The following is a 26,322-nucleotide window of genomic DNA, read 5'->3' as shown; positions in this document are numbered from 1 at the left end:
GAAATTTTTAGAATCAAATTCCCTTGTTAAAATTATTCAATGGTTTTAATTGAATTTAGAATAAAATCTCAAGTCCATCAAATGCCTGGATTCTGTGTGACCTGACTTTCTGCCTACCTCACCCTCTTTCCTTAGCTAATCAGGTTAATTGGGCTTTTTCTGCCTCAGAACCTTTCTTGTGCTGTGTGCTTTGTGTTAAAAGCTCCTAGAACACTGTTCCTACTCCTTCTTTACTCATCCATCTGAACTCAGATTAAAAGTCACCATCTCAGAGAGAACCCCCTCACCTTTCTTAGGGTAATCCAGTTGAGATTTTCCTTTTTCTAGTAATTCATTCTTTTCCTTCAGATCATTTAATGCAATTAGCAATAAAATATTTTAACAGAAACAGATAAATAAGTGTATATTTCCTTTAGACACTGTCAATGTCTGGAAGGTACAGTTGACATCTGTTTCCTAAGCCAGAACCACATGTCTGGCTCAAAGGAAGACCTCAATCGAGGTGCCTGGCTGGCTCAGTAGTTGAAAATCTGACTTTGTCTCGGGTTGTGATCTCACGGCTTGTGGGTTCAAGCCCTGTGTCAGGCTCTGTGCTGACAGTGCAGAGCCTGGAGTCTGTTTCAGATTGTGTGTCTCCCTCTCTCTGCCTTCCCTTTCCTGCTCACTCTCTCTCTCTCTATCTTTCTCTCTCAAAAATAAATAACATTAAAAGAAAAGAAAGGAAGACCTCAATGTTGACTGAGAAATGAAAAGTAAAAGACCTTTCCAATGATGCAAACATCAAATGAACTGCACTGAGGAGATGTTAAAAAAGGATCTTTAGAGTATCTTGATGAGCACAAGAAACAGGTGATGTCTTCAATTCCTTAGAAACACACACAGGAATCAAAACCTTGCTGTGTGAGAATGGGCACACCTACTGGGAACAGTGTTCTATGGCTGGTGAGAGAGGAGGTGGGGTAGGAAGGGGGTAAGGGGTCCCTTCTGTTTCAGGCATTCCAACAAATGGTAGGTGGAATGCAACTTCAGAAATAAGAGGAAAGAGAGAATGCTAATGAAGAGGAGGAGAAAAAGAGCTAGACACATACACCCAAATCACTAAATGTATTTCTTAGTAACTATTATCAATTGACACCATTGGAAAATTTATGAATTCCATTCTAAATGCAATAAAATTATACTGGCACACCCCAAAACACAACAGGAAGTTAGTTAATTTTATGAAAAATGATTGTACAGGAACACAAAAATATACACACACCTCTCCCCCACCACCAAGAGAAAAAGAGACAAAGGCAAATATCAATACCATAGTAGTTAGTGACTGTGAAATTCACTAAAATTGTTTTTTTGTTTGGTTTTGGTTTTGTTTTTGGTCTGATTACCTGCAATTTAACTGGTTCAGGCAGTTTCATCTGGAGCAGTCCTTCCTTGGGCCTCTTAGCCCCTTTCACTTCTTCTTCTCCAGCTCCGTCTGGTTTGGAGTCTTCTATGGAGGGCTCCTTCTCCAGTGCCTCCGTCTCTTCATTGGGAGTGGCAGCCTCCTTGAACACACTGGGCTCTATCAACTGCAGTATGTGTTTTAAGTCCTCATTGTGGAAGATCCCCATGATGAGCAGAGTGTAGAAAAGCTTGATGAGTGGGACAAACAGAAATTCAGTGGTGCCCCCCACAGGGTCCCGGGCATGCAGGCTGCCCTCCTTCACAGCTTCTGTCAGCATCTGAATGGTTTTGGCCTTCAGGATGTCCAGCGGGAACTCTGGACTGAATTGGTAACCTTCATTATTGATGCTCACAAAACTAGGGGAGGAAAACTGGATCCGAGGCCTGAGGGAGGTGCTGAGACCGATCCCGGGGAGGCCATGCTTTTTATTCTCATCAGGGAAGAGGGTGATGCTCTTGGTCTCCTCCGTCATGGGCACAATGAACTCACTGTTCATCATGAGCCTGGCAGTAGCGTAGGAGCTCAGGTGGATGTCAATCAGCAGGTCGTAGTAGCCGGCACGCAGCAAACCAGGCATGTACTTGTTCTCGATGGCATAGAGCAGCTGGGGCTCATCCACGTGGCTGCACAATGCATGTGCTACTCGGTGGTTGCCAAGAGCGCAGACGGCAGAGTAAAGCCGGAGAGTGTGGTAGTGGAATTTCAGCAGCTCTTCCTGCTCTGTCAGTTCCAGTATGTCCACAGATCTGTACAAAGGGCAAGAGTGGTAGCAAGGGGCAGTTTTAAAAATTCTGAATCACAGGAGAATTCTATGTACCTCATAAATTTCAAAAAGGTACGGAAACATACTCTCTTCCACCCCCATCTTCTATGACAGGTTTCGTGACAGTGTATTCATTTTTAATGAGTACTAGATATTTTACAAGTTGTCTCTGCATACAATTTTATGTTGGAAATTTCTAACCACTAGTGGTTGAAGCTGCTTCATCCTCCATCATGCCCAGGATTGGGGCACCTCTTGTAGATACCGAGTCTCAATCTGAACCCTGTGACTCCTTTCCTTTCAGAATGTGAGCAGTCTTTAGAAAATCTTCAATCTCCCTTTTCAGCTCTGGCTAAGCTGCCCCAGGAAGCCAGAAACCCTTTCCTTAGGCTAAGTTGTCCTTGTCTCTGACCTACGATTAGTGATTCGTCTGACCAGTAGGAAGTCAGAGAATGGAGGGCTAATGCCCCTGAAATGATTTACCTTCTTTTTAAAAATTTTTTTAAATGTTTATTATTTTTGAGAGAGGGAGAGAGAGAGAGCAAGAGCATGAGCGGGGGAGGGGCAGAGAGAAAGGGAGACAGAATTCAAAGCAGGCTCCAGGGTCTGAGCTGTCAGCACAGAGCCTGACACAGGGCTTAAACTCATGAACTGTGAGATTATGACCTGAGCCAAACTCAGACGCTTAACCGACTGAGCCACCCAGGTAACCCTGAAGTGATTTGCCTTCTTATACTTCCCTCCCAGCCCCAAACGTAGACCAGTACAGCCCTGGTTTCCACTGGGCATGGACAGCTTGTGAAACAAATACTGTATGTGATATTTCACTCAGGAAAGTTTCTATCGGGAATCTGAGTCTACACTGAGCTCTTAATTCAGGCCACTTTGCTTCCAGCATGTAGCATGCCTTTCCAACCCATAAAAATCTTAAAATGGCCAGAATATGCTTAAAATAAAGCTATTCCTTTCAAAACGGAGTCAATTTTAAGAGGACATAATTCCTTTTGATGTGCTAATGTTTCTGCACTATTTAAATTATTAAGATAGCTCCTGGGTGACACTGTAGAATTGAAAGTAGAAACTTGATAAATTCATAATAAAAGGAATGACTCATTCGTCTAGAAAAGTGTCCTTGGTGAGACTATAATATAAACTCATCAGAACATGGGTTATTATATGCCTTTATTAATATTCATCTAGCACTTAACCTCATACACAGTAGGAGCAGTGTAATTACTCGTGATTATTTGTTGTTAAGCTCTGTCACTGTTCTTTGGCACTCTATCATCCTGTCCATGCCCATCCACTGTGGCTTGATGGTACAAAATTATTCCAGACCCTACCGCCCAAATCTCAGAATCGGAAGCACTATGCGTTAGAAACTCAGAGCAAATGATGACCCACCTTGTGCACCACCTAAGCCTCCAGGAAACACAACTGTGGGACCCAGCTGCTAGCACTCAATTCTTGGTAAGTTCTAACTGAGCAGGCCTTGTCCCTCAAAGTATAGTGGACAATGATTCCCATGTCTTACCTGGGCCCTCTAACATCTCAAGAAGACTACTAGCAGGGTGCCTGGATGGCTCAGTCTGTTAAGTGTCCAACTTTGGCTCAGGTCATGATCTCATAGTTTGTGGGTTCGAGCCCCGCATTGGGTTCTGTGCTGACAGCTAGCTCAGAGCCTGGAGCCTGCTTCATATTCTGTATCTCCCTCTCTCTCTGACCCTCCCCCGCTCATGCTGTCTCTCTCTCTCAGAAAAAAAAAAAAAAAAAAAAAAGGATGACTACTAGCCTGACTGATGGTCAAAATATATAAACCTATTGATTGTCATAGCACAGAACCTCTGCATTCGAGCTTCTTAGTAAAGAACACAACTTAGTCTCCCATCTAATTCCTCCTGAATTGCAAGTTTCTAGAAAAAACATCTAAGGATTCTATAATTTACATTAGCCACTGCTAACGTAAAGCACCTCCCTTCCTGAGTAGATCATGAAATCTTTTAAGGTAAGGGTCACATCTGTTTTGTACACCATTTAGTATCCAGTGCCAGGGACATTGTGGGAACTAATACATTTGTGGAATGAATGAATAAGAGAAGAACCTATAGTCTCCATCCCATAACTCTACACTTAGGGCAAACCAAAGCATATACTTCAACTACTTTATTCTATCTTCCCACACCAACTCTTTACGGCAATATTCATACTTTAATGTAATGAGCTATGGCTTTCCCTTGGGGACCTCAAAAGAAATAACTTGTTATTTTATCTATTTTATCTGTTTAAATATAAAATATAACACCTCCTTAGCACATGCCATTCTGTTATAAATTGTTTATAAATATTCTCCCTCTTCTTCCATCTGTCCTGTCTATGGAATAGTTGGATCTGCCCTATTTAGTTTGGGCTTGGCTACATGACTTGCCTGGGCCAACAGAAAGTGAGTGAACATAACATCTGCCACAAGCAAAAAGAAGTTTCAAGAGACATGAAGTGTCTGTGAGCCCTCCTGTACATCCACCGTTGGCCATGGAAACTATATGTTCCAGACTGGAGCTGCCCCATCAATGTGGGTCTCAGGGTAAGAAGGAGGTAGACTGCACTCATAGCCCATCTCAGCCTGGAGCAGAGCTCCAGCAGACCAACGACCTCAGGTAACATGAGCAACAACACACGTCTGTTTACGAGCTAATAAGATGTGGGGGTTGTTACTGCATTAAAAGCTAATATGATACCTTACACTCTTCAACAGTCCTCAATGGAGAAATATTTTTCACAAGTCAGGACCATTCTTTTATACATCAAATATTACAAAGGGTCTACCGTGGAGTAAGCACTATAAACCTATGATACGATGGTGAATAATACAGACACAACTCCTGGTCTAAGGGAGCTTATTTACCATCTAGCTGAGGAGGGAAACCCTAACCAAAAATTGCGTTAATTATGAACAGTGATATGTGTCATGAAGGAAACAGAGAACTAACATATATCTAGTACCGCCTCAAATTGTTAAATGTTAATTACTGGCCATGTCATTGGGGCATGAGAAAAAGAGTCTACTCAGCCACTAGTTGGTACATCCCTTTGAAATCTGAATTTGGAATCTCACCAGATTTTTCTTTGGCTTCTAGGAAGCCTGAAGCCACTGTGGGACTTTACCAACCACACAGAATGGTGTGGTGTGAGTGACCCTGTACCAGGCTCACCCTGAGCTTGGTCATTCTCCTGTCCTCACTGTTCCCGTCCTCGCCTTTCCTACACCCTGGTTCCAGTGACTCTTTTTTGTGCATTTGTATTTCATACATTTTGGGAAAATGACTCAAACTCTTCATGATCTATAGTGAGAGTTTATTTATTTTTTTAATGTTTACTTATTTTTGAGGGAGAGAGAGAGACAGAGCATGAGTGGGGAAAGGAGCAGAGAGGGAAACAGAACCTGAAGCAGCTCCAGGCTCTGAGCTGTCAGCACAGAGCCCAATGGCTTAACCCCACAAGCTGAAGATCATGACCTGAGCCTAAGTCGGACACTCAACCGACTGAACCACCTAGGTGCCCCAGAGTTTATTTTTTCTTTAAGTAGGCCTCATGCTCAGTGCAGAGCTAATGTGGATCTTGAACTGCTGACACTGAGATCAAGTCCTGAGCTAAGATCAAGAATCAAATGCTTAATAGACTGAGCTACCCAGGGGCCCCTATATAGTAGGAGTTTAAATTATCCATATACTTACATACAAAATTTATCATGAGTAATTAATATAAATCATAAATTACTATATTCCCTACAGCCATCTTCAGAATATTTAAAACACAAAGATAACAAATACATGTACCTTTGCATTGTATTCATGCAATGTTTTTACTTAGATTATGACTTAACTTTTTAATGATATTTTGGAAGGGAAATCTCAGTCCAAAACTTTGAAGCTTAGCTCTTTGTTGATATTGAGTCTACTAAAATGAAACCTCTACAATCTGGTCAAGTGATAAAATGGCAAAACCAAAAATCACACACAAACCTACCTTCAATATTTATTGTACTTATTACTCTTACTGTCTATAATGCATATAATCTTGTTTTAAAGCCCTCCATGTATTTTCACAATTTTCCTTCATTAATGTGTTTTAGTCTCATTTTTTTCACATCTTTCTAATAAAGGATTGAACCACATGATTTCTATGGTTCTGCCTCTAATATCTTATAATTTTAAGATACTGTACAGCAGCTAACTCATACCTCGAATTGTAGCTGTACTTGCCTGAATGTTTACTTGCTCTTAGCACAGGCAAAACAAGAGGAAAGGAGTAAGGCACTATCATATGGGTCCTCCAAGGGCCGTACAGTAATTTTGTTCCAGTAACACAGTGGCTGTGAAACGGATTTAAACTTGGAATATGCAGAAGCCTATCTCCACTGCCCCAAGAAATAAGATATTTTTAAAAATCTTTTTTAATGCTTATTTATTTTTGAGAGAGAGAGAGAGATAGAGGCAGAGTGAGAGCAGGGGAGGGGCAGAGAGAGAGGGAGACACAGAATCTGATGCAGGCTCTAGGCTCTGACCTGTCAGCACAAAGCCTGACGTGGGGCTTGGACTCACGAACCGTGAGACCAAGACCTGAGCTGAAATCAGATGCTTAACTGACTCAGCCACCCAGGTGCCCCAGAAATAAGGTATTTTTAAGCTTCATTTTCTTTCCCTAGCAGCACCCCTGAGCCCCCAGCCAAAGGTCTAATTCAAAAGGTGCTAATTAGACAGTAAAGGGCATGCAGGGCCGACCTGTTCTCCTCCGGGATATGGAGAGACATGAACTGCAGAGGATCCAAACACTGCACCAGCCAGCCTTGGCGCTCACTTATTCGAGACACATCTACCTTCAGGAACTGGTTGGGCATTCTGCTCCACAGGACGTGGGACAGAAACTGCACGTGGAGACGCGGGGGACACTGCGGCACGGGGTTTTTGTGCTCGCTCTTGAATAATCCCGCGGAGAGAGGCATCACATTCTGGGGAGCAGAAAAAGAGTTTATTTATAACAGTCCGTGGGGTTAATAAAGTAATGACCACAGTCCCACACAGGAAAGAGGCCTTGGAAGTGAGGTTCCCTCCGTGTCCAGCAACGTTAATACAAGAAATAACAGAACTTGGGACGGACTGCTGCTGAAAGGTCAAGAGGTGAAGATATGCTGAGAATGTACCTAAAACTTCAGGGCCGGCAAACAGGTTTGGGGAGCTAGATTTCTGTCACAGACACGCCCCGACACACTGAGAATGCAGCTGCAACCAAGTATAACCACACAATCTTTGTAGTTCTTTACCAAGCTGGGCCCTCAGCGAAATCTGGCAGGCCTGTGGCTGTCTGGGGTACCAAACTCCAGGAAGAGTACCCAGGCACCTGGCTCTCTCTCCTGGTCTGTCCCCTGCCGCCACCTTATCCTTCAAGCACTCATTCACTTGCTCACTCACTCACAAGTCAGGTTTATCAGGTTTCAGTAGCCACTTTTACACTGGAGACAGCGCAACAGGTCAACGGCACAATCGTACAAGACGACAGAGTTCACAAGACATTAATACGATTTATTTGTTCTTTGCCTTCCTCCAACTTCAATACGGATCCTCTGCAGCCTTCCTAATGCCTTCAGTCTGGTCTCAAGGAAACACAGGTCTCTACTTGGTGGAAGCGTATTCATTTACTCATGACCTTGACACCACCTCTGCCTGCCCGTTATGGGCCACCTGAAAACAAGGATCTCACCTGTCCCATTACCTTCGATATCTCCCTCTCCCATAAAGGCTGGTCTACTGCATACTTTAGACTATCTCATCCTCCAGCTACCTTCCCATTCTCTTCTGCTAATGGGGGGCGGGGGGGGTGGAGAGGAAAGCCAGCACTGCTTTAGGCCCTGAGTGAACAAAACAAAATCCCTCTTCTCATCCAGCTTCCATTTTTTTAAATTGGGAGACATAAAATAAATAAAGTAAAAAAGCAAATTAAACAGTATATGAGAAAAGAGGTCATGGCAGGGACCCAGGATAGAGGAAGCAGAATTCAGGGCAGCAATAATAAGTAGGGTGATTAGAATGGGTGTCTCTGAGAAGGTGGTGTCCCTTCCATGTAAAAGGAGCATCAATGCAAAGGACCTGAGGAGGAAGTCTGCCTGGCAAGTCTGAGGAAGAGCTGGAGGCCATATCTATCTATCTATCTATCTATCTATCTATCTATCTATCTATCTATCTATCTATCTGCCTGCCTACCTACCTACCTGCCTGCCTGCCTGCCTGCCTGCCTGCCTGCCTATCCATCCATCCATACCTCCCTATTTGCTGTCTTTCTCTAATTTTCAACCTTGAATTTACTGTAGTATAGCTTTGTCCATCATTTTGCCCAAATTCTTCTGGCAAGGTCACACACACCCTCCTAATCAACAAGAGTCATTCCTTTTGTCCATATTATATCTGCCTTTCTGTGACTGCTGAGAACCTCATTTTACAAAGGCAGACACTAAGCTCACACAGTTTAAGGAACACGTCCAAGGTTGCCAAGCCAGCGCCATAAAACTGCCCACTGTATTCCACCCTGATGTGCACCTGGCATCTCAACTTGTACAACTGCAAAATTCAATTCAGTTCCTTTTCCTGAATTTCAACAAGCTCTTCTGCTTGTTTTCTCATCCCTTAGCTTGTCCAAACTAAAAAAAAAAAGTAATTTAATTCTTGATTCTTCATTCTCCTTGAGTACCTGAATCCAATTCATTAACAAATACTATCCATCCAATTTACTGCCTTCTATTCATTTCTCCTCTAAAACATCTTCACATTTACCCCTCTCTCTCCAACATGACTTCTCAGGCTCTCATCATCTCCCTGTTAACGATGGCATCAAATCATTAATAACTCACTGTTACTGCCTATGTTCATTCTTGTGAGAGCAGTGACTTCTCCACATTGGCACCTCCACATTACTGCCAACATATTTTTCCAAAACAGGTTTGCTTATGCTCAATCCCCATCTTCAAGTTTCCAATGGGATCAACACTGCCTATATATTAGGTCCAACTTCTTAGGGTGGCATTCAAGGCCTTTCCAGGTTGGATTTAGTCTACCGTCTATCAGTATTGCTCTCCAGCCACATACTGGAAGTTACCCTCTGTTACAGCCACATTGAATTCTTTCACCTTTGGTACTATGACTCAAGTATTTTTGCTTTCTCTTGCCCTTCCTCAGTCTAGGATGTCCTCTCCTACTGAGCATATTCTGAGCACTCTTATTCAACAGTTATGAATCAACCTAAATGCCTCCTCTTCTCTTTACCTGATCCACCCGCTCCAACCTCTACCTTGTTCCACTATTTGTTCCTGGAGTATTGTATACATGTACTACTGTAGCACTTATCACAGTGTAGCAATTTCCTGTCATTAAGCCCATTTACTAGTTCACCTGTGAGTTCTAGACAATCAAGTGGTACGTTATTTGGCACTTTTGTTCTGTATAAGCCTAGTTTTATTGAGTAATATATTTATGATGACCACAGAGAAAGCTCTTTTGGTTCTTCTTCTTATAGAATATTTAATAAATAACTTAAATTGTGGCACTAACCCTTTCCAATTAATTAATGTGGTCTTGGCCATCTGAAGGAGATTATAGAACTTTCAAGCATGGCTTACCATTTTTTTAAAGAGTCACTTCTGTCACTAACATCACTGCTAAAAAAAACCCGCTGAATTCATTTAAGGAGAAGTAGCCTCTATTTTCTAAGAGAAAGACCCCAAACAGAATATAAGCAATGAATCTTTCCTACCTTTATTCTTCCCAACTCAAACTGGAAAACATTGGGACTTGTAGCTTGGGCAAAAGCTGCAGGAAATAACTTTGTACTTGGCTCCACCTTAGATCAAGAAATGAATTTGGAAATGTTAGTCAAAGAAGGAGCACCAAGAAAAAACATTTTCTTTATGAGGACTAAGAAACACTTGACAGAAGGGCCCAGACACTTCTGTGTTCTTTAAGATGGATCTCCCTCTTTCCATAAATAGTCAGGGTATTTAATTTCATTATTACGCAAACATTTTTGGAGGCCTGGACTGTTTCCTCTGAAGGGCACTGTTATTATTCAAAGAGAACTAAAAAGGCCCAATTAGACTCATTTCTGTTTTCGTTTTCTTCTATTTTCTAAGGTACTCTTTGGTCTTCTAAAACGTGCTTTCCTTTCAGGGAAAAAAAGGCTTTCTTCCCAGAAACACATCACCACCCCTGCCCACAGACCTGGTAGTACGTGCTCAGCTCCTTGCCGTTGGCAGTGAATGTGAGAAGCCCACTAGCGGCATCCACCACGCACCCAATCTCCAGGCCGTTATTGTTGCGTCCTTGCCCGGGGCTCATGCTCTCACCCGCACACACCATATAGCAGTTGCTGCGTTTGATGCTGAATTTCAAAACAAAAACAAAAACAAAAAAACACATTTTAATCTCTGTACAACCATGGATAAAACAGAAAACATGTATATCTTGCAAACTAAACCTAAATTATACTGTGCAAGCAACAAGCTCATGCTGTAATGGGAGAGGTGCGCAACGGGTTGATTCTGTGATTCTGAGCAACAATTCCACTGACATCGTGGGCATTCTGAACCAGGTCTTACACGTTTCTAACTTTTGCACCTAATGGAGACAGGTCAACGAGTCAGAACCAAGTAAAAACTGACCTGCGCCTTCCCCTACAAAAACTCAAACCAAACTGGATCTTGTTCTGAGGTTCAAAAAAGTTTAACATATCATCCAAATTAGCAATTTTCATTCTCATGTTTGCTTGTTTTTTAATCACTTGCTCTGAGATGTGAAGCATTCACTTCCGAACACTGTCAAAGTCCTGAGGCAAATGCTACCTGAGCCATCGGTGATTCAACATATTTAAAATTAGGCTAACATTATGCCCCTCTGTGGACAATTCTCAGTGATCTGTTATGAGAGAAAGAATTAGCTAGAATATGCATAAATCAGTGACAATAGCAACAAACCCCCACCTGAATTTCATTCTCCCTGAATCCCTTTCCAGAGATGGTAATAAACATCAAATGACTTGAGCTTTGCCTCTTTCCCTTTCTCTGCCACAGCAGACTAAATGTGTGAATGAAACTAACAACAACAACAACAATAAAATCAAAGGCAGGCAAATAGGAGGAAAAGAAAAAGAAGGCTGAGAGAAAATCAGTTTTGGAATAATCAAGTCGGCTATGTTTCTTTGCACTACTTACAGTCAACAAGCCTTACCTGCCCTCTCTTTCTTACATTAAGATCATCTATCCAGGTATCCCATCCCTCTGTTTGGTTATTTCCTTATACCACTGCCATCTCTAAAAATCAAATGTGTCCTTGAAGAATATTCCCAGAGACAGGTTGGTATGAGGTCCCCATACTGATGTAAATAAAGCATTTTTCACTTGACATTTTGGCTCTGTCCACTGTCTCAAGGGCTAAGTTCAAGGGTTTCAAGTGTTACAACCTGAAGGCAGGAGAGTGAGCCTCCAGTCACCAAAAATGATGGTGCAGGTATACACGAGAAGTGACATGATGGCGGACTCCTTCTATGACACCTGTCACAGCAGATCAGAGAGGATGCATGGGCACAAAAGATAGATACAAAGGCCAGATCTTCTCTTGTCTTATTCTGCAAGGAAGATAGCCTTCACTTTTTTGAGGGTTTGGTTTGAGTTTGGTTTGTTTTACAAATGAAAAAAGGATGGCACAGAAAGTGTAACTGACTTACCCAAAGCCACACAGTGAGTCAATGGCAAAGCTGAGGAAAGAACCCACTTCTCCTCAGTCTGAGTTCAAATGCGTCCACCTGGTCTAAACTAAACTACTAGCCCATACTGTCTTCACAGTTTTCTCCCCACCACATAAACCATTCCCAAGATACATTTCGGGCTATCAAAGCCTCACCTTTACCCATCTCTAATCCCTAAAACAAAGACTTAGGACTTAGGACTGGTAACCTGAGCTGTTAGTCATGTACAAGGTCACCTGAAGGAATGTATACTATTATTACCCACAAAGGATACATTGCTCTTACTTTATAATGTTTTTCACTTTTAATGTATTCAAATTCCTCACTGGCTTGCATGCATAACAAAAAGGAAACTGACATTAATGGTTTGATGAGCCTATAAACACAACATGATCCTGGACATGAAATACAAGGGGGAAAATAAATAAATAAAAATACCTAGGTTTATCAACATTTTTATCTGATGTCATTCATGTTAAGAAAAAAAAAATCAAGAAAAACCGACCTTTCATGAACTTTTCCCTTTTCATCTCCTAGAGTAACGGTTACTGTACGAACTCTGTCCAAGTCAAAGCCTGCATCATACTGATGGAAATCTGATGTAATCCAGCCTACCCAGACGTTAGCAGGTTCTTGGCCAGGAAAGATTCTCACTGAGTAATAGTACTGTCAAGACAGCAGAAGTAAGTGTTGGCAAAGTTAAGGAGAAGCAAAACTTTGATATGCAATGCCTCTGAGTTCCCTAAGACTGTATTTCTTTGTTTAAAATCATGTGGCCTGATTAAAATGTGACAGAAACAAAGAGCAGACACTGAAAGATAAGTCTAAAACAGAGATAATGGAAATTAAATCCGAAATAATGGGAAAAAGAGAAATGATCTTGTCAGAGCAAACACGCTAAATGATTTGAAGTTTTTTATACATATCCTAAAATATGTGTACAGCTGTATGTGTACATTTCTAGCATATTTATGCAATAAAATCATCAATCCATTCAGGCAAATAAACTTTATATTCTAAACTTATACAAGCACACTCATTTATGCTAGTGTTTTACAGGGTTTTGAATATGCTTGCCTTTCCTATTGATAACACAATACTTAAAATTACTTAAAATCACTTTGAGGGGTGCCTGCATAGCTCAGTTGATTGAGCATCAAACTCTTGATTTCAGCTCAGTGCATGATGTCACGATTCAGGAGATTGAGCCCCAGGTTGGGCTCTGCGCTGAAAGTGTAGAGCCTGCTTGGGATTCTCTCTCTTCCTCTCTCTCTGCCCCTCTCCCACGATCTCTCAATCTCTCTCTCTCTCAAAATAAATAAACATTAAAAAAATCACTTTGAAATAGCTTAGATCTAATATGTGAAAATCTAGCTCAAACATGGCAGCACTCTACAAGGGATGTAACTATACACTTTTTCCCATTCAGTGCTTTAGGAAAAATTGTTTGGAAAACTTTATTTTTTAAAGCATTGTTTGTTTACTTATTTGGTTTTAAAGTTTTATTTATTTGAGAGAGCACGTGCGTGCACGTGCAAGTTGGGGAGGGGCAGAGAACAAGAGGAAGAATCCCAAGCAGGCTCCACACTGTCAGCACAAAGCTGGACATGGGTCTTGAACTCATGAACTGTAAGATCATGACCTGAGCCAAAGTCAGACACTTAACCAACTGAGCCACCAAGGTGCCCTAGTTTTATTTTGTTTTTTTGATTTATTAAAATTTTTATTTATTTATTTATTAAGTAGGCTCCACACCCAACATGGGGCCTGAACTCACAATCCAGGGGTCAAGAGTGGCATGCCCCATCGACTAAGCCAGCCAGGCACCCTGGTTTCAACTTGAACTGGCAGAAGGCGAAACATGACCTCCAACAAAGTATGATAAATGATCTTCCTTTAGACATATCACTAAGACCAAGGACATTATATGCATTTGGAAAAATTAAGTGGAAATTAAAATTTTCCCAAGAAACACGATAGCAAAATCAGGATTCAGCATGTCATCAAGGTTATTTTGCCTTAAACAGTTCTCTTACTATATAATATACATTAGAATATACCTGTAGTATTTTTAGAAGTTTAGTCTCCAAAATATAAGAAAAGAATTATTTTGAAATAAGTTGGCTACAGAGGGTGAATGATAAGGAACTCTTTGACATGAAACACACAGTAACTGACAAAGAAATAAGTGACAAAAGCTTCAACCTCATACCGTGGACGTTTGCATCAAGTAATCATAATCATCCCGATCATCTGCAAGGACGTCCTCAGTGAGTCTTGCAGAATGGCTCGTGCTATAATCTGGCTTTGTTCTTCTAAGCAAAAATCTGAAATATATTACAGGGCTAAGAATCAGCAACATTAAAAAGTTCTGCCTACTTAAAACATGTGCATATAATCGAGTTAGTAGAGTGGTTCTCAATCACGGTGATTTTTGTTCCCTAACAGATGGCTTTATCTCCTACCTGGAGATACTTTTGGTTGACACACTTTGGGGGGGGGGGGTGCCACTGGCATCTAGTGGGTGGAGACCAGGGATGCAACTAAATATCCTTCAATTAACATGGCAGAATCTCACAACAAATAATTATCTGAGTTGGAATGTCAATCATGCTGATGTGGAGAAATTAAGATTTAGTGCAAAAAAGGATGCTAACATAACTTGCCATGTGTCTATGAAAAATACTATTTAGAGAGAATACTCTTTAGGTTTCAAACAAGAATGTAAGTATAAACATCTTAAAAACTCTTCAGAGAAAATACCTGCAAATTATACATAAGGGGTTAATATTCAAAATATATAAAGAACTCCTACAGCTCAACAACAAAGAAGCAAATAACCCAAAAAGAAAATGGGCAAAGAGCCTGAAAAGACATTTCTCCAAAGATGATATACAAATGGCCTAGAAGCATATGAAAAGATGCTCAACATCACTAATCATCAGGAAAATGCAAATCAAAACCACAAAGAGATGTTACTTCACAGCCATTGGGATGGCCATCATCAAAAAGACAGAAAGCAACAAGGGTCGATGAGACTGTGGAGAAATTGAACCCTTGTGCAGTGTTGGTGGGAATGTAACATGGTGCAACTGCTCTGGAAAACAGCTTGAAGGTTCCTCACAAACTTAAACACAGAACTAGCAGCAATCACACTTCTGGGTATATGTATCTAAAATAATTTAAAGCGAGATGTCAAAAATAAATTCGCACACGCAGTTCACATCAGCACTGTTCACAGTAGCCAAGAGGTAGAATCAATCCAAATGCCCATCAATGGATGGATGGATAAACAGAATGTGTATATACACAGCAGGGTATTATTCAGCCTTATGAAGGAAGGAAATCTGGATCCATGCAATGACCATGGATGAACCTTGAGAATATTAGGCTGAATTAAGCCAATCACACATAGAAAAAAAAATTCAGTATGAATCCACATTTATAAAGTGGTCAAATTCAGAGAAATGAGGAGAATGGGGATTACCAGAGGTTGGGGGGAGGTGGAAAAGGAGAGCTGTCTAATGGGTATAGAGCTTCAATTGTGCAAGATGAGAAAGTTCTAAAGAGCTGTTTCAGGACAATGTGAATACACTTAACACTACTAAACTGTACACTTAGAAAAGGGTTTAAGTGGTAGATTCTGTTATGTGTTTTTTACCACAATAAAACACAAAGTGCATTTGATAAGTAACTCTTGGGATAGAATATATCTGTGGTAACAAATTCGATGACAAACAGGTTGCTTTACTGTCCCTCATCCAATCCTTTATATGTAAAGGAGGAGGAGGGAGAAGGACAAATGGATACTGGGAAATCTCTTGCTCTATACCCCTCCCCACATAATAACTGCATATTTGAAACCATATTGCATATATCAACGACCTCTGTTTCAGACGAGAGGGCTTTTCCTGAGCATAATCTTTGTGGTTATTAAACTCTGGTTTTGCGGCTTCCTTGTCTTTGTCAACACGGTCTGGCACCAGATGGCCATGAGCTGTCTTCATTAGAACCTCAAAGTCAGAATCTGCATCATAATCTTCCAGATCATTCTTGGGCCCAAAGAGACCAGCGCCTGGGAGCCCGCCTGCCACTGTCTTGGAGAAAACCTCAGCGCACTCAATCGGCATGCTTAGGCGATAGAACATGATGTCAGCAGTGCTGTTCTGAGAGCCAAAGGACTTCTGGGTGACCTTTAAACACGGAGAACTGTCAATGGTGCCGTCTATTCTGGTCACCTAGCAAATGAAGAAGTGATAGCTTAAATTCGAATCAACACAGTCGACCTCCTGATTCTAAATGGTTTTTTTTTAAATGTTTTATTTGTTTTTGAGAGAGACAGACAGACAGACAGACAGACAGCATGAGGAGGGGAAGGTCAGAGAGAGAGGGAGTACAGAATCCGAAGACAGGCTCCAGGCTCTGAGCTACCTGTCAGCACAAAGCCTGACGTGGGACTCAAGCCCATGAACCATGAGATCATGACCTGAGCCGCAGTCGGATGCTTAACCGAATGAGCCGCACAGGTGCCCCAGCCTCCTGATTCTAAAGATCGCTAACACACATCATGTCTTTAAAATCCCAAATACAGCCCACACTGGGCATAATTTTGTAAATGACAGGATTAAACACACAGAATGATGTGTTGCAGATAGACGCATAGCTCTGTCTTTTTAAAAAAAATTCAAGTTAGTTAACGTATAGTGTAATAATGATTTCAGGAATAGAATTTAGTGATTAATCACTTACATGACAGCCAGCGCTCACCCCAACAAGTGCCCTCCTTAATGCTCATCACCTATTTAGCCCATTCCCCCCCCCCACTGCCCCTCTGGCAACCCTCAGTTTGTTCTCTTTATTTAAGAGTCTCTTATGGTTTGGGGCACCTGGGTGGCTTAGTTGGTTAAGCACCTGACTTCAGCTCTGGTCATGGTCTCATGGCTTATGGGCTCAAGCCCTGAGTTGGACTCTCTTCTGAGAGGTCAGGGCCTGGAGCCTGCTTTGGATTCTGTGACTCAATCTCTCTCCTTACCTCTTTCTTTTGTTCTCTGTCTCTCTCTCTCAAAAATAAACATCAAAACAAATTTTTTTTATTAAAAAAAAAGAGTCTCTTATGGTTTGCCTCCCTCTCTGTTTTTATCTTATTTTTCCTTCCCTTTCCCCATGTTCATCTGTTGCTTTTAGCTCAAAAGATAGTTTGGAAAATTCAAGTTACAATTACATTCATTCAGATTGAGCCTGGTGTTGCCTATACAAAAACACAATTAATTATTGTTAATCAGTCTAATCAGGTGTTCATCAAGTACCTATAATCAGAGCCTCATGCTGTGCTCAGACTCCATTACTGTGTAACACAGTAGGGCCACCTTTTTAAGTAAGCGGCAATAATTAAACAACTGGGAATTCCCACATGTAAAGACATTCCACCCCTGGCTTTTGGCAATGGTCTGAATTTTCAAGAAAAAGCAAACCTCGATATGCTCATGGTTTGAAGGGACCTGGAGAAACTGAGGAAGCCTCTTGCTTAGCCACATGGTAATATCCCTGTTTGTGTTCACAGCAAATGGTTCGTAGCCTTCTTGTAAGCCACAGATGGTAAAATATTTCAAGGTGCTGACATCCTTTCCAAAGTTCATCCTGCCCACTTGAGCCACTCCGAGGCTACAGACAGGAATGAATCCTGGGAAGAAAAAAAAAACCAAAATGTTCAGCATCATTAGTATAAGAGCCTGTTTGTTTGGAATTTCCAAAAGCACTGCTCAGGAATTCTCATCTTTGGGAGAGTTGCTGGCATAAGGTAAAATAGAGCTTTGAGAGAGAGACCGCTGTTGTTAAGTATTATATGTAAGGGTCAAAAGACCAGTGTTTGCTCATGGTTTACTGAATGTGGCCCCTAGATAAGGCTCTTCTTTTACCTGGACTCCTGTGAAGAGGGGTAGGGGTCTTAGGGTGTAAAGTAATGGAAGGATGTTGCCATCACACAGCCTCTCAGCTCAGGAGTGCATAGGACTCTCTCATAGAAGGAAGGTGAGAAGGATGGAAATGCCCAAGTGGGTTTGCTCTTCGATCTAGCACAAGCACTTGAAAATGTGCAACTACCAAACATGGATGAAGCCACAGATTTCTTCACATATAACTCAAAGGAAAGAGGATTGGAAGTAACACTTTAAAAATGTTTTTAATGTTTATTTATTTTTAAGAGAGACAGTATATGAGCGGGGGAGGGGCAGAGAGAGGGAGACAAAAAATCCGAAGCAGGCTCCAGGCTCTGAGTGGTCAGCACAGACCCTGATGTGTGGCTCGAACTCACAAACTATGTGGCTCGAACTCACAAACCATGAGATCATGATCTGAGCTTAAGTTAGACGCTTAACAGACTGACACACCTAGGTGTCCCTGGAAGCAAGATTTTTAAAGATTTTCATTCACTTGTAGCTGCTTTTGATCTTTGAGGAAAACTGTGCTCCCCTTTTTTTCTGGGGTACATTACACCTAAGCATAGAAAATAGAAATAAATAAATATTCAGATGTCACTGCTAAAAATCCTACTGAAACTCCTCCATCCATCCCTTTCCCTTTGATGTCACTTCCATTATAGATTAAGCAGGGCAATCCACACCTAACCTACATAATTAAGATATGAAATTCAAAATATAAGTTAAAGTAAAGAAGAAACTAAATCAAAAGCACAAAAATAAGTGACAGGTAGGAAAACAAAAATATTTCATCAGCTAATCCAATGGGTGGCAAGATTAGTACATCTTCCCACTACTGAATAAAAAGGGGAAAATATATTAACATTGTTAACTCTTTCTTTGAATTCTTTGGAAACAATGGTCTTTAGCAAGGGGATGAGGCAAACATTTTCAGGGTGGGGGCGTTGCTTAGGTACTCTTCCTTTCCTTCTATAATATTTTACACAGAAATTTAAGTAGCGTAATAAACAAGGTCACTATTGGAATGGAGACTACAGAGTAGAGGATGTAACTTACAGATCAAAGCAGCAGTGGGTCCTATGAATAAGCCAGCACTGTCTACACTTATGACATACTCTTCTTTCCCCGTTAAAATTAGTGAATGTATAGGGGTGCCTAGGTCGCTCAGTTGGTTAAGCACCCATCTTTGGCTCAGGTCATGATCTCACAGCTCCTGAGTTCAAGCCCTGCATCAGGTCTGTGCTAACAGCTCAGAGCCTGGAGCCTGCTTCAGATTCTGCGTCTCCTTCTCTGCTACTCTGCCACTCATGCTCTGTCTATCTCTGTCTTTCTGTCTCTCACTCTCCCTCTCTCTCAAAAATAAACAAATGTTAATTTTTTAAAGTAGTGACTATAAAAGCAATATGTAATCCTCAAAATAGCATGACACAATAAAAATTATATCCTATAATTCTTAATGATTTCACTCAGTTTGTATTCATCAATATATACTCAAATGGTTGTATAACAGTGTTACCAACAAGGAAGCAAGAACACATCCAGCTGTGTTCAAGGAAGTATGAATTATGAGTTTCTGGTTAAAACTAAAGCCCGCAGCTGTGTGGGCAGCTGTGACAGCTCTTAATGCGTCAGTCAAGGGAAATTGTTTTAAATAAGTGTCTAGAAAGGAATCAAAGAAAAGGACTAGTTAAATACAATAGATCTGAGACAGGCTGAAATACATTTGCACAAACTGGCAAATCTAACATCCATTTGACATAAAGTAGGGTATATCAAGATAGAAACATCTCCAATTATAAATATTTCTTTCTAATTGCTTAATGTGTAGAAGGAATCCCTACCCTATAAGTGAAGTTATAAATACCTACATAGATCTCTGGGTGTTTGTTATATTAATATCTGAACTTTTCTGTATGCTTGAAATATTTTCATTTATTTTTAAAAAAAGTTTATTATATTCACTTTGAGACAGAGAGAGAACATGAGCAGAGGAGGGGCAGAGAGCGAGGGAGAGAGAATCCTAAGCAGGCTCTATGCTGTCAGTGTGAAGCCTGACTAGGCACATGTTCCCACAAAACGTGAGATCATGACCTGAGCCAAAATCATGAGCCAGACGCTCAACCAACTGAGCCACCAAGGAGCCCCAGGAAATACTTTCATTTAAAAAACCAAGTAAGTAGGGCTGGACACAAAGATTTATGTTCACTATGACTACATTTATGGTCAGAGAAAACTATTTGCACAATAAATTATGTTTTCCCTTGATTATGTAATACTATTTAGCTCTTGAATCTGGTTTTCAAAGTTTCATTATTAGATAGAAAAATATCCATAGTAAATATCTTAAGAAAGAAAGATACAGCATATGATTGGTTTTTAAAGATGGAAAGGCATGGGGCACCTGGGTGGCTCAGTTGGTTGGGCATCTGACTTGGGCTCAGGTCTTGATCCCACAGTTCTGTGGGTGTGAGCCTTGTGTCAGGCTCTGCACTGACAGCTTGAGCCTGGAGCCTGCTTTGGATTCTGTGTCTCCCTCTCTCTCCATCCCTCCCCTACTCATGCTCTCTCTGTCTCTGTAAAATAATAAATGTTAAAATTTTTTTTAAAAAGATGGGAAAGCATTAGAAGATTTTTTTTTTTTATTAAAAGAAGTTACAGAGGGGCACCTGGGTGGCTCAGTCGGTTGAGTGTCCATCTCTTGATTTTGGCTCAGGTCATGATCTCATGGTTTCTGGGATCAACCCCCCCCCGCCTTAGGATGTGTGCTGACAGTGTGGAGCCTGCTTGGGATTCTCTCTCTACCTCCTTCTCTACCCCTCCCCATCTCCCCCACCAAGATAAAGAAACTTTAACAAAAAAGTTACAAAACAGTAGGATTTTTAACACTCTTCGTTCTTTTTCTGTCTCTCACTTTAACAGATTTTCTTCAATGAATATGTAATTTACTGTAAGAACAACTGATAGCCTTTGTGAAAATAAACTATTCCTTTAATAAACTGGAAAACTGGCATATGCCTACATCTTCCTCATTCAGAAATGTGTAAGATTGCGTGGATAGTGTGGATGGTCCAACAACAAGGGCAGCCTGCTAAAGCTCAAGGTCTCAATGCTGGTGAGTGTGCAGTGAGTTACCGGAAATCTTGCCAATAAAATTAAACTGATACAAGATTTATGTAGAGCAACTTCATAACATGCATTAAGACACTTTCAACCATTCATTTCCTTATCCAATAAATACTTATGAGCGGCTACCGTGTGCCAGAAGCTGGGGATGATAGGGCACTAACAGAGAGACATCAGCCCAAAGGTTCTCCCAGCCTAATATGGTAGGAAGACAAGGAAAGACATTATCCCTCTTGACCCACGTATGGAGATGGGTTGCTAAGAGCAGAGAAAAAGGAGAGAGAGGAAATTCTGGTAGATTTCTTAGAGGAGTTGTTGTCTAAGGTGGTCGACAGGCGTAGATACTAGGAAATAACTTAGATCAGAGAGTTTCATGTCTGAGAGACCTACATTAAAATCTTAATTCCATCACTTCTCAGCTCAGTGCCCTTTGACAAGTTACTTAAATTCTCTAAGCCTTAATCCTTTCTTTTTTTTAAAAAAATATTATGCTTTATTTATTTTTGAGAGAGAAAGAGAGAGCATGAGCAGGGGAGGGAAAGAGAGAGAGACAGGCCCAGAATCCGAAGACGGTCTTCAGGCTCTGAGCTGTCAGCACAGAGCCTGATGTGAGGCTCCAAACCCTAACTCACGAACTGTGAGATCATGACCTGAGCTGAAGTCAGACGCTTAACTGAATGAGCCACCCAAGTACCCCAGCTTTAATCGTTTCTTCTCTAACATATACGCCATAGATTACAGGGTTTTTTTTGATTTTGTTTTTAAGTTTATTTTTAAGAGGGACAGAGCGTGAGTCAGGAGGGGCAGAGAGAGGGAGATAGAGAATCCAAAGGAGGCTCCAGGCTCTGAGCTGTCAGCACACAGCCTGAAGCAGGGCTTGAACCCACAAACTGTGAGATCATGACCTGAGCTGAAGTTGGATGCTTAACCAACTGAGCCACCCAGGTGTTCCCCCCACATAGATTATAGTTTTAAAAATGAGATCCTCTGTGGACAGTGCTTAAAACATGGATGCTCCATGAACAAAATCATTGTGGAAAAAAACAAAAGGTTAAAAAAGCTAGACACCCACAGTAAGAGATTGGATAATTGTGATATAAACACAAAATTAACTATGTGTAGGATTCATCAAAAGGAGACTATAGGGAGAGAAGAAAAACAAAAAGCAATGGTGATTCCATGTGAAGGGTAAACAGGTGTACACTGCACTATCTTGCTCTTTCCCCAGAGGCTATTTGTCAAAATATAAACCTGGCTTTAAAAAGTCAAAAGTTAGGTTTAAAATGTTTTTATATCTTGGGACAACATATATAATATTAAGATAAAACAATGGCTATGGAAATTTATTTTTCCATCTCAATGCTTTAAATGGGAAAAAATACATTAAAGCCAAATTTTTCTTGGGGTATTGGGAATATATATATAGCTTTTAACCACTTTTATTACACTTCTTTGTATTTTCCAAACATTTGACAAGAATTTGTTACTTTTTAACACATGTAATTTTTCATGAGTTTATTGCAGATATACACTTGTAGGTGATATTTTTACTGCTTTACTGTTTTCGTCCCCTTGAAAGGATGTATTATGAAAGTATACCCAGAAGTAAAAATTGGTCTATTTTTTTTCTAATTTAGATGAAGTTGAACTGAATAAAAATTAAATCATACTGTGACTTCTAAAGATGGAGTTTTAATAACTTCTGTGATAAGAACTGGTATTTCTATAAATTTTATGTTTTTAAATTAGCATATATACAGCAAGAACAACAAGATGGCAAAAGAGAGTAGAGGAAAACTACAGGTACTTTTCAGTGACGTGACAAAAGGGCCAGGCCTCAGTCACTTCCAGTTGGCCAGTACTTGGCGAAGTGTGCTGTAAATAAAGGTGCAGACAATGGATGACATGGCCATGACACAATGGATGACAGTCCCTAGTAGTGACTCATGTCCCCTGAGTGTTTCTCTGATGTTCACCTCACTGAGCATTAACAACCATTTGGTGAGACAGGAATTGTTATCACTCTCTAGACAAGGCAATCAACATTTCAGCTGGAATTACCTGCTCACAACTGAGTGGCCAATAAAGCAACCCAGTTCTGACAGATCCTTAGATCCACACCTGAAGCCAGGGCCATAAATAACCAGAGAGTAGAGATAGTAGGTTTTGTGGGCCATATAGTCTCTGTTCAAACTACTCAAACCTCAGTTGATGTGCGAAAGTGACCACAGACAGTATATCAATGAATGGCTGTATTCCAATAAAACTTTATTTACAAAAACAGGTGGCAGGCTGGATCTGGCTCTCAGGCCTTGGTATGCCAAGCCCTGCTCTAAGTCACTATTCAACACTGTCCTCCATTTAGTATCAGGTCCTACCATTCAGCAAATATTTAATGAACATCTACCATGTGCCAAGAACTGTTCTTGGATGGAGACAGAGCTGTGAGCAGAATGGAAAAGAGTCTCTGACTTTCTGGAGCTTACCTTTGTGTGGGCAGAATAAGTAAATAGTTACATCTATATCTATGTATAAATATAGATTTATATAGACATAGATACAACTATGCACACATACACACATATGTATACACACATATAAAGTATATAATGTACATATAATACAACATATAATTATATGTAATGTCAGGAAATGATCATTGCAATCAAGACCGACTATTTGCCATAAATTAAACAAGATGGGTTGATAAATGACATCACTCTTAATAACTGCCCACAGCAAAACATGATAATTAAGGTTCCGTTCTCTATTAGTTGGAAATAAGCTGAGTACACAAATATTCCAACACAATAAAACAGATGTCCACACGGTTACATATGCCAGCATGCACCTCAGCAGACGTAACGTTTGGTTCTACCTTCCTATGCTTTACGTTCCCAACCTTCTATTCCAGTCACCTTAACTGACATTTTGCAACTAACAAAGCCTGACGATATCTCAGGGAAAGTTTTCTTCCTGGCCAGGGATCTTAAATTAGTACTCATGATTCCAACTGGTTTCCTGGGGCTGTGCCAGACCCACCCTAACCATTTGTAAATCTGTTAAAACAGCAGCTACAATGTATGGTTCAAGTGCTTCCTCCAACAAAAGACAGATGGCTCCAGCAAATTTTAACTTTCTCCGTTGATGAGCCTCCCTGCTCCGGAGCAGTGGGGTATGTGGTGAGCGTGCATGTCCAGCAAAGGCACTGGCAATCACAAGGATGTGGGGGTGTGATGCAGGCGTGAAATCTGTGGCAGGGGCCAAAATGAAAGAAGATAAAGCAGATCACAAGCATACCAGCTTGTTGTAAGAACATACGGTTTCAGACTTGAAATTTCTGGACTACAGATACAGACTCACATTTATAACCCAAAGGGCTAAAAGCAGTAAAAACGGCCAACATGACACCAAAATGAAAGTTTCAATTACTTGGTTGGAAGGAAGGATAACACTTAATAGTAGCTTAGTATATGCCAGATAATAAACACTTCTCCATTTATTATTAAATATTAACCCCAGTTTTCAGGATGAGGAAATAGATATGATGTTAAAACATCTGTCTAAGGTCCCACAGCTGGTGAAATGGAAATTGAGAATTTGAATCAAGAATGGAGGGAGGACAAAATAAAAACAGGACACACTTGCCTTAGATTTCTGAGATCTTTAGAACTGGAAAGGTCATAAACTGATCATTTCCAGTTAGAGCTTTTCATTTTAGGGAAATGAAAACAGAGACGCTATTTGCCCAATGCCATATAAGAATTGTTACTTTCAGAACTGGGTCTAAGAATCCAGAGCTTCAGACGGGAAATCTGCTGCTTCTATTCCACATTGGCTTAAAAAATGAATTAACAAATACACGAAGCATATTAACAAATACACTAAAATTCCTTAGGAAATTTACTATGTTTCAAGCTCATCGTTCAAGTGCACACTTTTGTAATACCAGCTTCGGCACAGTAGGGACACTCCATACTTTCTTCCTGGCTCTTGGTTCACTTCAGATCATCAAGATCATTAGGAATTTTGTTTTTGACCCTGAATACTAATAAGTGTCCTCTTCACCAGTGTATACAATGTCACTGTTAATCAGCTGGCCAGTTTAAGCAGAGTTTGGTTTTCACTGAACTCATCAATCATTTCCTGATGAATTTTCCCAAATAATATGTGTAGAAAACACACACGTAAACTCAAAAGATAGAAATCAGACCATCTGAAATTTAACTCTAGGTAATCAAAATAAACACTCTCCTCATTTGTTAATGTAGTAGTACACAGTCAAGAATTTTATTCCTGGACAAGTCTATGGAGTTCGAGGATCTCTCTTTCCTGATTCTAGATAAAACTATGAAACCAATTATGCTAGTTCCCAACATCTTCATACTCTCGAATTTGTCCGCCACTTTATAACTGATGCCTTTATCTTCACTCCAAATATCCAGTGTTCCAACACAATTCTTTGGCTGTCTGGATGGCCCCATGGCAGTGACGTGAAGTCCTGACTTCTTCTACCCATGAGTACTGATTTTTAATTAGGGAGATCCTTGATAAGTCACTGTCTCAGGTCTGTTCAATGGCAGGTTCTGCAGAGTGACACTTGTGACAGAAAGGACTTTATGTTATGGGGAAGCCAGAAGGCTGGGATCTGGTATGGTGCTATCCTTGTACTCCTAATTTGTGTCATGTTGAAAATCTTCTAAATGAGCCACACGATTCCATTAATTGTGGTTAATCTGTTGCAGTATTTCAATTGAGCATGAAAATATTGTAGGGACAGTCTGACAGTACTATATTCTTCCTCTCTTTTTTAAAGGTGGCATGGTATCATCAGTAATGGAAAGTTTCCTTCCCTTTTTCCTTAGAGTTCTTTTCAATGGAAAGCCATGCAGTTATTTTAATTCCAACAATATTCTTCTGCTTTGTTCCCCTAGAAAGGAACGCCATGCAGACTCGGCACCAGGAATTCAGTTTTGCTCACCGTCCTCCCAGGTGGCAGATACAACACTGAAAGCCTCACTTCTGGATTTGATAATCATGACTACAGATGCAGACCCTGAGGGCCCTGAACTGATCTTTACTTACAGAAGAGCTGACAAGGTTGAAAAAGCTCCAGTGTGATGAGCCATTTACACAACACAAGGTAGGTACCTACAGCCGACTTCGTAAAATGCAGGCAATCTGACAAAATAACTTCTTTCACCATATGGCAAGACTTTAAATGACTCTCGTACTTGCTTTAAATTAAGGGTATATGATTAGCTCTTCAAACT

At 40.7% G+C, this 26,322-nt stretch overlaps 1 protein-coding gene across 1 annotated transcript in view; it reads right to left on the bottom strand.

The window, feature by feature from the left end:
• The window catches only part of RYR2 (ryanodine receptor 2), a 468,566-nt gene that overhangs the window by 214,751 nt on the left and 227,493 nt on the right, over positions 1–26,322 (bottom strand). The window contains exons 28-35 of the mRNA XM_039254352.1: positions 17,462–17,670; positions 15,876–16,228; positions 14,203–14,317; positions 12,496–12,656; positions 10,469–10,628; positions 10,005–10,091; positions 6,986–7,212; positions 1,386–2,190 (exon numbers count right to left, since the gene is read on the bottom strand). Coding sequence (XP_039110283.1) covers positions 1,386–2,190; positions 6,986–7,212; positions 10,005–10,091; positions 10,469–10,628; positions 12,496–12,656; positions 14,203–14,317; positions 15,876–16,228; positions 17,462–17,670 — 2,117 coding nt within the window. The remainder of the gene's footprint in view (positions 1–1,385; positions 2,191–6,985; positions 7,213–10,004; positions 10,092–10,468; positions 10,629–12,495; positions 12,657–14,202; positions 14,318–15,875; positions 16,229–17,461; positions 17,671–26,322) is intronic.

Source organism: Hyaena hyaena, unplaced genomic scaffold, assembly GCF_003009895.1.
Source record: "Hyaena hyaena isolate Hyena2069 unplaced genomic scaffold, ASM300989v1 scaffold_485, whole genome shotgun sequence".
NCBI classification, from domain to species: Eukaryota; Metazoa; Chordata; class Mammalia; order Carnivora; family Hyaenidae; genus Hyaena; species Hyaena hyaena.
This window is presented reverse-complemented; position numbering and strand designations above follow the sequence as displayed.